We start from the raw sequence: 13,650 nt of genomic DNA, 5'->3' as shown, positions 1-13,650 counted from the left end.
GGCTGGAGTCTGAGGGTCCACCGTGATATATGGGTTTCATCTACACCGTCCATCCATTTTTTCATATAATTTTAGGGTAAATGAAAAAAATAATTTATATACAATGTTTAAATGGACCACACGATAAGAATCAGAAATTATAATGACGTTCATCGTTAAAACCTTCCTAAAACCCACCTTGATGTTTATTTTCCATTTAACCTATTCATAAGGTCATATATACATGGAAGAAAGTAAAAAACAATATAAGCTTGATCTAAAACTTCTGTGGCCATTAAGAAGTTTTCAACGGTAGAAATTCAATCCCCAATGACTAGTCCACTTTTTTGGAATTATGCCTTAAAATGATATGAAAAAATAGATGGACGGTGTGGATGAAACACATATATAACGGTGGACCCTCAAGAGTCTCACTGTCATGAGAGGGGGTGGTACCCAATCCGTGTAGCTGTACCTTTTGCAAGCAACTTTCTTGTAACCACGGGGAGCGGATGAGGTGAGAGCCCGCCTCACCGAAGAAGGTGCAACCCATACCATGGGCCCACCTTCATCTATCTATTATGTATCCACGCCGTCTGTATTTTGAATATTATTTGGCCTTTTTCGGGATGAAAATATCCTCTCCTGCAGCAATTGCTTTTTGTAAAAGGTGACATGTACTTTTAAGAACGATGGTATAGGCCCTGCTAAATTAATAATTGAAGTCATCCATCATCTGATCTACTACACTTTTATCAGACAAGCATGGATCCACGAGAGGTAGGATCATTTCGAACAATCAAGCTGGAGTTGTCATTGGTCCGAACTGCATTAACTGTGTGTGTTAAATCTGAACTCAATTGGGTATGACAACTTCTTAAAGAACTGTGGTAAAATTATAATATATATTAATATACTATAGCTTGGTTATTCAATAATATTATATTATATATTATATATTATATTATATGATACTATAATTATTATGAATAATATTATAATAATATATTAATTATGTAATAATATTATAATATTAATAATATATTATAACTATATTATTATAATAGTTATGATATTTAATATATAGTATAATATTATATAATAATATAGTTAATATATATAATAATTACTAATAAATATAGTTATTTGTGAACAACTATATTATATTCATTATATATATTATATATGTAATATAATATATACAATAATATATGTATATTGATTATTATAATAAATTATATATATTGATGTATGCAGTTGCGGACCAATGACAACTCCAACTTGATTTTTCGAAATGATCCTACCTCCCGTGGATTCATGCTTATCCGATAAAAGTGTACCTAGTAGATCAGATGATGGATGACCTTAGTTATTAATTTAGAAGGGCCTATACCATCATTCTTAAAAGTACATGTCACCTTTTACGAAAAGCAATTGCCGCACGAGAGGATATTTTCATCCCAAAAAAGGCCAAATAATATTCAAAATACAGACGGCGTGGATACATAATAGATAGATGAAGGTGGGCCCATGGTATGGGCCGCACCTTCTTCGGTGAGGCAGACTCTCACCTCATCCGCTCCCCGTGGTTATAGGAAAGTTGCTTGCAAAAGGTACAGCTACACGGATTGGGTATCACCCCCGCTCATGACAGTGAGACTCTTGAGGATCCACTGTTATTTTGTGTTTCATCCACACCGTCCATCTATATTTTCATATCATTTTAAGGCATAATTCCAAAAAAGTTGACCAATCATTGGGGATTGAATTTCTATCGTTGAAAACTTCTTAAAGGCCACAAAAGTTTTGGATCAAGCTTATATTTGTGTTTTACCTTCTTCCATGTATATGTGACCTTATGAATAGGTTAGATGGAAAATAAACATCAAGGTGGGCCTTAGGAAGGCTTCAACGGTGAGTGTCATTATAATTTCTGATTCCTATCGTGTGGTCCATTTAAACATTATATATAAATCATTTTTTTCATTTACCCTAAAATTATATGAAAAAAAATGGATGGACGGTGTGGATGAAACCCATATATCACGGTGGACCCTCAGACTCCAGCCTGTTTCGAGCTCGGGACAGGCAGGGGTAGTACCCAATCTGCGTCCGTGAGGCGACGGCTGGAACATCCCCACTTCACCCGCGGTGCACTTTATATTCTAACGCTTGGTTCCACTAACATGCGCCGATAGACGTTACTCTCATGCCCCTAATTTAAATCTCCAAACGTAATCTCCATCTCAAACGGTTAGATTCGCACGCTATTTTTATAGAAAACAGTTCAAAATTGTGGCAACGAGAAACTCGTCTCTCCTCATTCCTCTCGGTCAAATCATTTTCTTTTCTTTTTTTTTTCTATCCTAACCAAAATCTCCAACGGCATTGTACCCTTCACATAGGCTGGAATGTGGATCCACGTCTCCTTCCTTAGACACCTTCAAATCTCCGAAAATCTCTCCCTTTTTCTGTGGAGAAGTGACGGACAGAACCTTACCATCTTCCCTTCCTTTTTCATACCCAAACATGGTTGGGTCTGAAGACTAGTTCTTGCCCTGATTCGTGAAATCTGTCAGGGTTTTCCAGTTGTCAGGCCTTTCCAGAATCGGGTTTTGTTTCTCTGATTGGAATTGGATATTTGTTGAGATTTTTTTTCTTTCTAATATTTTTTTGGGATGAAATGGTGATGTGGGTCGATGAGATTTTGATGTTTTAGATCTTGTTTGATGAAATCGTGAATTGGGTCGACGGATTTTTATGTACTTTTGTTTTGTTTATGAAATTGGGAATTGGGTGGATGGGATTTTGGCGTATTCTTTATCTGGGTCAACAAGATTTTGATGTGACTATCCGGGCTTTGGAGGTCGGGTTGGTGGGATGTGTTTGATGAATTATGGAAATCAATTTAGGGATTTGGGAATTTGGGTTCTGATCCACTACATTCATTCCAGCTTGTTTTCAGGGAATCGGTAATCGATTTTGATTCAGGACTTGGGGCTAAAGGCTCAACTTCTGATTTGAAAATTACAGTACTGGGAAGAACTACAGGGTTACTTTGTTCGGAAATCGGATTTGGGAAATGAGTTGCTTTCCTTGTTTCTCTTCCAGTGAAAAGAAAGAGACAAAAAGGAATGCCAGCAAGAGGGAGCGGTCACCACCAGCTCCCCAAAACGACAATTCCCCACAACAACAGCCTGGTAAGCTTCTCAATTGCCTTGTCAATCATGGAAGCATAGTAAATTGTCAAAAAAATAAAATAAAATAAAATAAACAACTAAAAAAACTTTTAAAAAAACTATTTTAAAAAAAAATAAAAAAATAACACTACTGATATGTCTCAGTTAATACTACCATCTTTCATTGTTCATTAGAACTTCTCTCCAGAGTCATGTAAATGGCTGGTTTGCTTTGACAGCTCCATCTGTCACACAGTTCATGAGAAAATTTGTGACGATTTTTCTCCTTCCATCTGAATATATGTTATACCACAACACCATGGAGTTCCTTTTCAAGATATGATAACACATGAGAGCTGTTAGAAGTCTCCGTAATATCCACATTTTATTTCCTTTCAATTCTGAAACTCATATTCTCCTCATCTCGATTAAAATCTTACTCTTAGCTTATTATTCTTCATATGCATTGTTGTTATGAAGTATCGCATGCCAAATTCCATACCACACATGTGACTCTTTGTGCTTGTAATTTCCATGGGGCCCTACTAAGTGAGTTCTTACAAATGCGTGTACCATTGGGATAGTGCCTGCACATGTCACCGATCCAAACTGTTCATTTGGCAGGGCCCACTGAGAAGATGGTCCTGGCCGGACGTCAGGGTGATTCTCTCATCTGGTCAGCTACACATGTACAAAATAAACAGATTGTCAAAAATTGACCAACAGTGCACTCAACGTACATATGTCACCCACTAGATATGCGAACCTTCCTGATCTTTGGCTCAGGGCATCTACACGTGGGGCCCGCCTGATGGGCGATGTAGATCTGGAACGTGTTCCACTTTGTCTTGTGTCCACCACCAATCCTGTGGACAGTGTACTTGGCATTTTTCATTTCCGTGACTCTGGACAACCATTCATCACTTGATGTGTTTGTTACCATATTCAACATTGTATAGAGTTTATAGTAGATATGTCAACAATGAGCCAGCAGCCAGTTTCAACCTGCCCAAGAATATGGGAAGAAGTAAGCATGCACCGCCCATTATGATAATGAGATGATAATCAGGTTCAACTGATTATCATTACATTCTTATTTTGGGACACATTTTGCGGATGGAAGTAGTTTGCGCATCTCACCATTTGCATTTAATAGTTTTGCTTCACAAAATACTCATGAGGCTATCTTTCAAAAAAAAAAAAAAAAAAACTCATGAAGCTGGCCTCACTCCATTTCATTCTTATGATGGAGTTAATCCAAACAGGCCGTGAGGGGTTGTTTGGCTCCCTAGAATCTTAAAAGGGTCATGAATTTGTTCCTGGGAAACAGATTCTGTCTATGGTTTTTGGGTACTGGAAAAGTTATTCTTATGCAACCAGTTTGTGTTCGGATACTGGGAATGGAGAGGAGAAGAGAGGAGAGGCTTTTTATCCTCTTCAAATAAATGATTGTTGGATGGGAAATTTTGCAACCCATCTTAAAGATGGGAATTTTAAAAGGGACAAATTTTGCAAATTGGATTCCCATGGGAGTTCATTGCAATCCTTTCCTAGGACCCAAACACAAATTCAGTCCCTCTCAATAATGGAATCCATTTCCCAGGTGCTGGATTCCCAGGAGCCAAACAACCCTTAAGCTTACTCCCATAAACCAAGTTGGCTTGGCCACATAATCGATTTCGATTACGAATTGCACTCAAACAGAAGTAGACAACAAAGCAGAGAAGATGACTTAAATTTCAATTATATTTTCTCGCGTGTGACATAACTCAAAATGGGTTTGATACAACATGGAACTAACACCCGTGGGAGTTTTGTGCTCTCACTGCCATTCCAAGCCTGCATAAAGGAGGTGAGTTGTGTCAAGTTGGCAGCCGGCGTGAAACTTTTTCCACAAATTTTAATTCATGTAGCTGACCCCAATTAGTTGGGACAAGGCTTAGATGATGATGATGATGATGACATAACCCAAAATCCCAAATAGCCGGGACAAACCTTTGTTGTTGATGACTATGATTTTATAGGATGATGATGGCATGCTCACTCCATTCTTCCACGTGCAGAGAATCCCAAAGAGAAGAATTCACCTGAGCGTGAAGAGGCAAAAGATTCTGGTAATGGAAACATCGCCGCACAAACTTTCACATTCCGTGAGCTAGCTACAGCTACAAAGAATTTCCGTCCGGAGTGTCTCGTGGGGGAAGGAGGTTTTGGAAGGGTTTATAAGGGGCGCCTTGAGAACGGCCAGGTATATTTATTGCTCAGCTTGTTTTCTGTCCTTACTTGTCCTCTTCGAAACATATTGCTTGTCTATGTGCAGGATTCCATACATGTGCATGCCATGAATTGGTGATCCAGACTGTTGCTCTGAAGGGCCATGCTATAGATGGGAATGCCCCAAAAATCCCCGAGATAGGAAAATCCTAATCTTCCAGTGGCCCATTTTCCCGTTTCCTTCACCATCTATTGGTGGCCACTGATCCAAGGTTTAGGATCTTCCAATGATCATCGGACCAACTGTCCAGATCACCAGCCTTACAAGTACCGATTAGATCTGCTAATGCCTGGACCATTTTGGAAAATTTTGGGATGTCTTCTATGAATGCTTATGGAGTCGGTACTAATTTCAGCTTATTTTGGACAGGTTGTAGCTGTTAAGCAACTCGACAGGAATGGATTGCAAGGAAACAGAGAGTTTCTTGTTGAGGTTTTGATGCTTAGCCTTCTTCACCATCAAAATCTGGTAAATCTTATCGGGTACTGTGCAGATGGAGAGCAAAGGCTTTTGGTGTATGAATACATGTCCTTGGGTTCTCTAGAAGACCATCTGCTTGGTATGGCATTCTCGCTTTCTTCATCTTGATGTAGTGCTAGCCATTTAATTAGTAGCAGTAATCATATTGTACTGCGTTTAATCAAACCGTGTGATTTTGCCAGTTAGTTTTTATTTGCTAGTGCAACTTCAGAATGGATTTTCAGAAACACCAATCATTCTTATTTTGGTCAGAGATATGCGATTGAATTATAGAAACTGATTGTAGAACCCCTTAGGGGCCGTTTGGTTACTGAAAAAGTTCCATTCAAACAACCTTGTCAAGACAAAGCATATGTCCATGGTTTGTCCGCTACGATTATTCGGAAATGGCAATAACTCCAATAAAATCAAAGACGAGCTCTCCAAAAAACTAGCCATTATTATGGACTCGGCAGTACAAACACATAGTTGGTTTTACAAAAAGGAGTAGTGATCTTTTGTACACGTGCCATATTTGCCACATAAGCCACATGCACAAATGTGCCATAAGTGAGACCGCTTGTCTTCAACCACCTCACATGTGTCACATTCGACCCTCAAGCACCTCACATGTGAGACATGAGCCGCATCCATATGTACATGTGCCAAATATGCTGATGTGCATGTTCAAGATATTGACATTTGTTACCATGCATCTTCAAGTAACCATATGTGTGACAAATGCCATAATAATCTACAATTGCACGTCATATCCACACGTCCCAATGTGCCTAATATGTACAAGAGCCATTGCTTGTCTAAACAATGGTGTTTGACAAACAACAGAAAATACAACAAAATAGTCCATTCATACAAACATGTTCAAATACCAATGGTTGGACAGTGGTGTTCAAAAAGTTCAATGAGAACACAACTTTAACTGTAACTAGACGGGCCTTCTTTTTTTTTTTTCATTTTATGTAGCAGCACCAAAATGGCAGTTGGCCAGCCTCAGGGCTTAACAAGGTGCGATTAGCATTTGGGAAGGTATGGGAAACAGAATCAGTATCATGCAGGATTCTGTCGTCCATTCCTCCTGCTTTTTGGCAGTACTGGACCATGCTGATGTCAGGAACATCCAAGCATATACCCTTAGATATAGCTAGAGGACGATCAACATTCAGAATTCTCCTTCTCTAGAAGGGCCATTCCAGTTCAACACATTGTACATTTGTACCATAGATATGTTTTCAATGCAATGCATGATTACAACTGAATAGATTCCACATGACATTTTGTTTCCAGATCTTCCACGAGACCAGAAACCATTAGACTGGTATACTAGAATGAAAGTAGCTACTGGTGCTGCCAAAGGTTTGGAGTATTTGCATGAGAAGGCCAACCCGCCTGTCATTTACCGTGATCTGAAATCATCTAACATTTTGCTCGACGAACAATTCAATCCAAAACTATCAGATTTTGGGCTTGCTAAGCTCGGTCCAATCGGAGATAAGACCCACGTCTCCTCGAGAGTGATGGGGACCTATGGCTATTGTGCACCTGAGTATGCGAGAACGGGTCAGCTGACGGTGAAATCAGATGTGTACAGCTTTGGAGTTGTTTTGCTGGAGCTAATCACAGGGAGAAGAGCCATTGATACTACCAGGCCTACTGAGGAACAGAACCTAGCTACTTGGGTAATTTCTCTCCTATATCTTTCCAATAGACACAATGTTTTTCTGACTTGCCATGAACCTGAATGTGCATTGCTTGCCCCTTAAACACCGAAAATGGTCACGTTCATACAGATATATTACTAGATTTTAAAATGTGCTATTGCATGAAATTCAGTTCATAAATGCAAAAGATTTAGAACAAGTAAGAGATGTTTCGCAGAATTATATGAATAGTATGTATAAATTATGCTAAATTACAAGAGCTAAAGGTTTTTTTTTTTCTCCTAACGTCTGTGTCAGCGAGCTTCAGACATGGGTTTTGTAATGAAGTTTGAGATTTGAATCTTGTTAGAATGATTTTGTTCTAAGTGAACTGGATTATGAGAAGCTACAGATACAACTTTTATATTTAATTCTAAAGGCCATACCCAAGACATACAATCATATCCACATAACATAGCTCGGAAGCTTATGTGAGCTTTTCAAATGATTTTTGGGGATGCTCTCTCTGTTTGACCGTACAATGTCTCTTTGTTGTCGTCCATCGCATGATCCATTCATCTCTAGAAGGTTACTAATGCAGGGGCATTTTCACACCGGGCTCAAGTGGGGTGGCCTGTGGGATGCAGGGGCACACTCGGGGTGGGCGACCCGTGTGAGGCGGGTGGCTCGTGTGAAGCAAAACCCATGTGAAGTGGAGCCCACAAGTGGAGTTTGACCGAGGTCTTAACCCATGGGATGTGGGGCCTGGGCTATGAGATAAATAGATTAATTTTCCATACTCTATCAGTTCGAGCTTTTAGAGCAAGTGCTTAATTGTCTTGCATCAAATTGGTATCAAAGTGGGAGGTCTTGTATTCGAGACTCCTCACCAGAGGTGATTAATACGGGGGCATTTTCACACCGAGATCGAGTGGGGTAGCCTATGGGATGCAGGGGCACACTCGGGGTGGGCAGCCCATGTGAGGCGGATGGCTCGTGTAAAGCGGAACCTATGTGAAGTGGGGCAGTTCGAGCTTTTAGAGCAAGTGGTTAATTGTTCTGCATCAGTTACCATATTTCAGTTGCTACTTAAATTTTAAAACTTAAAGCTATCTTACCCTTCAGTATGTATATGGATGTATCCGATCGATTGGATGGTATAGCCCCCTATCCATTTTGTTTCCACCCATCATCATGGCTTTTTTTTGATAGACCAAACACCCTAGGATTTCAGATTGATGTCGTTTTGGATAAAATTCCATGAAGTTGGGATTCCACCCAATGTGCAAACAGGCCACAAGTCCTGTTTTGAGGTATATCATATGATCATACATCGTAATTGCGCTGTTTTCTCCCTTATACATTGTACTTAGTGCCTGATGTCACAGCCTGAGTGCTTCCCCAAGCATAAACAATATGGCACTTGCACTCACAGTGCCATTGTTTGCACTTGCAGTCCCATTGTGGATGAGTCACCCTATGGCCCAATTGTAGCCAAGGTACTTGGAAAAGGAGAGCATATGAGAGGATTGAAGTGAATAATGCTTCTACTACTCAAAGATCTCCAAAGCATATAGCTTTCTGAGGTGAGAAATAGGACCCCTCTCCCTTATATAGATCTAAGAGCCTTCTAGTTACTTTACATGGATGGCTAATGTGGCAATCATCCAACAGCCGGGAATGCTCTACAAACCCTTTAGACTATTCTACACTACTCTCTCTACAAAACCCGCTAGAGAACTCTAGAACATTCTAGAGACCTCTACAAACCCTTTAGACTATTCTACACTACTCTCTCTACAAAAATCACTAGAGAACTGTTGGAAAAATGATGAATCTTGTACACAACGGAGGATAGAGGGAAGAGATAATGAGACAATCAGATCTATCGGGTTCAAGGCTTGACTTGAATAGTCAATTTTTCAAGATAGATTTACTACCCTTTTTTTGGTAGTTCCAGCAAATGCAAACAAATAAAATCTGCAAATTGTCTTCACGATACAATAAACTCTCAATCCAAATTTCAACACAAAAATTTGAACATTTAAGTGTTGAACAAATCTCTAGTTTTGACACCGATTTGCCTTTACTTGAGTTCAGAAAAAACGCGGCTGGAAAATTGAGAGAATATCTTTTGGATTATAGTATCCAAGATTTATAGCAATTGAATGGTTATGGAGTTCTTCCTGAAGAGATACTCATGTGCGTCTTCAAGACATCCACACCCATTCACAGCAAACAATATTCTTCCATAAAAGGACATGACCTTTTGTCCTATGGTACTTATTTATGTACCCTTTTAGATAAACAATTACCCAACAGTTTAAAACTGTAGTCACATGTCCTAATCATCCTAATTGTTCCCATATAAGCGACATATGTCATAGGTGCCACATGTACAACCATGTCACAGTCACTCTCAATCAACACTAAGGTTAATGATACTTCAGGGTAGACCCTAGTTCAAATCAAGTTGCACTATGGCTCAAAAAAATTAAACCATGTACCAAAAAGACTAAGGCTCTTTTGGCTCCATGAGATGATGCGCACGTGCGAGGTGCTAAGTGCGCCTAATAAAGCACCCAAGCAGCGCACGCGCGGAGATTTGAACCCTGATTGCATAAGCAAAAACCCCTTCTCTTACCAACTTGCTATACACTCTTTTTATGAAAAGTTTTAATAATCAATATATTTATTTATTTACTAAAAATAAACTTTTATTTTTAAAATTTATTTTTATTATAAAAACACAACAGAGAACTCTAGAACATTCCAAAGACCTCTACACTACCCTACATAATTTTAGCCCTCTTTAAAATTCTCTGTAATTTTCTACAGGCTATATACATAGCCTCTAACGTACAAGAAGAATACAAATTGGCGAAGTCCTAGATTTATCCTCTTGCAAATGTCAAGTCTGTGACACTGAGCTCTTATTGTTTCTTACAGGCTCAACCCATTTTCAAAAATCCAAAGAGGTTCATGGAGTTGGCTGACCCTCTCCTTCAAGGGGACTTCCCTATGAGAGGCCTTAATCAAGCAGTCGCTGTCTCTGCCATGTGTCTCCAAGAGGAGGGCATACTTCGCCCCTTGATAACCGATGTCGTCACTGCCCTCAGCTTCCTCGCAACGGCTCCATCAGATGGAGGGACCTCTGGTCCCCTGCCAACTCCTGCTCCACCCAGCCAAGAGAGAATGATGAGTGACAATGATCATGAGAAAGGTGAAGAGAGCATGGACGAGCGCCAGCGGGCTGTCGCAGAGGCCATGGAGTGGGGTTCGAATTCGAGAGATCTCCAAATGAGATCTCAAGGCTAGAGCGGCTATTTGTAAAATCATCACATGTTTACATATGTGGGAAGCAGGATTTTGTAATTGAACCTTCCCTACCCATTTCATGCATGTCATAAAAGAAAATGCAGGACTTTGTGTATTGTTGTTCTCTTTATAATATAAGTGAAGTGAATGATTGCAAATAGCTTTTGGTTTTGCATTTTATATTGAATGATTTGAATATATGTGTTTTGCTTTGGCATGCTAAGAGCAATTTCATTTTGGTCTATTGACTAAGGGCCTGTATGGGTGCTACTCCCAAATCAGTTCACTGAGTTTGCTTTGGGCTGGAATGCAGTAACTGTGAGGTTGATTTTTGAGAGGCAATCAATGCCTACTTAGATGGATGTGTAAAAGAAATAGAAGAGTTCTCTGTGGTGAAGTTTGCTAATTCCGCACGTGTATATCCGGCATCTCTGCATGCTCCCCTAACATGGCACATGTGTGCAAGACCCAAGTGGGCCCCACTATGCAGATGCCCTAGCCCAAGGCTCAGGCATGTCTACTCATTTGGCAGACTACAATGTACAAAACAGATGGATGGCTAAAATAAATCAATCCATTTGTTTCATGCAACGTGGCCCACTCACTGAGTTGGCTGCCTTGATTCTTGGGCTAGGACATAAATGTTGGGAGCTGAGAAGTACATGCATGAGGAATTAGAAAACCTTCTTCATCATAAACATGAAAAATGGTAAGTTTGTTTCATCTTTTTTTTTGATTTCCAGTACACTCGCCAGTGCTTCCTCCGAAAATACAAGTCTAATAGTAACTGTTTCAAATTGAGAATCCATTAGCAATAAGGTATGCAGGTGTTTTATGATGCTCGATCGAAAGAAAGGTTTTTCTCCAATGCAGTATCGGTGTAGGTGGGCTCGCCTTTTAGCAATTTCATCCAATCATCAGGTGAGCTCCATCTTGGATGGTCATGCCGCATCATCTCCCCCATCAAATGATCCTAGCAATCTGATTCATGGACTTGCAATAAGGCAATGGTCTACATTTAGCAGGGTTCCAATCAGATGATTAGGATCATGAGGTGGTGGAAATTTTTGGGGGTATCTTCCACCAAGGGGCCCATCATGTGAACAGTTTATGATCACCATAAGATGGGTCCCACATGCATAGTTCGCTGGTTGTTTCCTTCGAAGGTTTAGTTGTGGATTGTACAACTGCAAGAATGGAGCTTTGAGTGCATTTTTACAAGACTCCTTCGAAGGTGTAGATTGTACATCTGGTCTGTCTATTAAGTAGGCCCTACTTTTGTTGGGCATTGTAAAAAGAAAATTCATGCAAAAAAGAGTTTGATGCAGTGTAAAAATTAACAGTTTGACTCCAAGAAGGTTTACTAATCAATAGCAATAATCCAATGGATCCTGTCCACTTTGGATGAGGGACTGGACTCTATATAGTTTTCAACAATTTGAGAAATGGGGGTGATTTGTACTCCTCACATATGGCATTGATGTATAGCCATTCCGACCATCACATTTCAAAATCACACTGATTAATCCATCATAACCTTCCAAGGTTAAAGGTAAATTAGTGAGTGGTCCAAATTCAAATGGCTGCAAGAGTTTTCCACTTCAATCAGTTCACAGTTGGGTCAGTGATTCGAACAGTCCGAATCAAGGGGTTGTTACGCAACAGTAATAATTGCAACTATTACGTGTTACACATGGTGTGCCATGAAAGCCATTATATAAAGGTAACGGTGGCAACTGTTATACATTACGGGTCGTAATGGCCATAACAGCCGTTATGGGAAAAAAGATCCGTAATTGCTGTTAACGGCACGATACATCCCCTGTAATGGCCGTAATAGTCCGGTAATGATTTACCAGATATATACAAGTTTTTCATACTTTCTAATCAATATTACGAGGCAAATACAGGTTTTTCAGTTTTTTTTTTTTTCAATAAATGAAAGAGAAAGCCGTTACGGGGCCGTAACAACTTATATGCCGCATATCGTAAAGGTAACGGTCGTGGCCACGGCCACTGTTACCATTACAGAACACCTTGATGTTACACTATTATAATGGCTAACCGCCCTGCAACATTCTCTAGTTTGTTTTTTTTTTTTTTTAAAGTACTTTAAAGTATCGGAATGATAATGTGGTGGCTGTTATGGCTACCATTGCCATTATGAAATTCCTTTATCTAAATTACTTTGCAGTTACTGTGCACTTGTAGAACTACTAACATCTTTAGAATGTGAAAAACTTGCCTTTGAGTCTAGCCCTTGGATTGGTGACTATAACCCTCTTATACGTGGCATGGCAAACTGATGTTTGTGAAAAGAACATTCTGTTGTTTCGAAGATTTAACTCCCTTCCATCATTGTGAGCTTTTTCATCCTTTTTGCAGAAAGTGGGGCGTACATAATGACCGGTCTAGATTAATGATTCTGATGTCTGCATGTCGAAACGTGCAATAGCTAGCAAAAAGCATCAGTACACATGTGGAGCATATGAACCCTTTCCATCAAACAATAAACGGTCTGGATTTCAGTTAATAAAAGTGGGCCATTGTACAATGATCCAGAAAAACGTTGATATCATGGTCTCACTGTTCGTGGTAACTGCAATAGAAATCAGCCAAACTGCAAAAATGGTAGCCCAAGAAGAGACGGTTAAGAAATAAAATACATCAACATTTACATTTTACAAATAAGATTGACGGTTTGGATTACGTAGCTGTGGGCTCCATTCTTCCAAACTAATGGCCACAATGAAAGATGCTCATGCGAGCATTCTATAGCTGA

General features: G+C 39.6%; 1 protein-coding gene across 1 annotated transcript; it reads left to right on the top strand.

The window, feature by feature from the left end:
• Positions 1–2,091: 2,091 nt before the first annotated feature.
• On the top strand, positions 2,092–11,026 carry LOC131245835 (probable serine/threonine-protein kinase PBL26). The gene is made up of 5 exons (XM_058245555.1): positions 2,092–3,179; positions 5,222–5,406; positions 5,803–5,992; positions 7,198–7,589; positions 10,500–11,026. The coding sequence occupies exons 1-5, from the start codon at positions 3,062–3,064 to the stop codon at positions 10,866–10,868; spliced, it is 1,254 nt and encodes a 417-aa protein (XP_058101538.1). The 5' UTR covers positions 2,092–3,061; the 3' UTR covers positions 10,869–11,026.
• The last annotated feature ends 2,624 nt before the right edge of the window (positions 11,027–13,650 follow it).

Source organism: Magnolia sinica, chromosome 5 (genome assembly GCF_029962835.1).
Source record: "Magnolia sinica isolate HGM2019 chromosome 5, MsV1, whole genome shotgun sequence".
In the NCBI taxonomy this organism is placed as follows: Eukaryota; Viridiplantae; Streptophyta; class Magnoliopsida; order Magnoliales; family Magnoliaceae; genus Magnolia; species Magnolia sinica.
This window is presented reverse-complemented; position numbering and strand designations above follow the sequence as displayed.

What these genes read in the sequence shown, in the direction of transcription:
- LOC131245835 (XM_058245555.1), top strand. Translation starts at nt 3,062, where the DNA reads ATGAGTTGCTTTCCTTGTTTCTCTTCCAGTGAAAAGAAAGAGACAAAA. An exon ending in TCTAGAAGACCATCTGCTTG is followed by an intron (nt 5,993 to 7,197) that starts GTATGGCATTCT and finishes TTTTGTTTCCAG; the next exon opens with ATCTTCCACGAGACCAGAAA. An exon ending in AACAGAACCTAGCTACTTGG is followed by an intron (nt 7,590 to 10,499) that starts GTAATTTCTCTC and finishes TGTTTCTTACAG; the next exon opens with GCTCAACCCATTTTCAAAAA.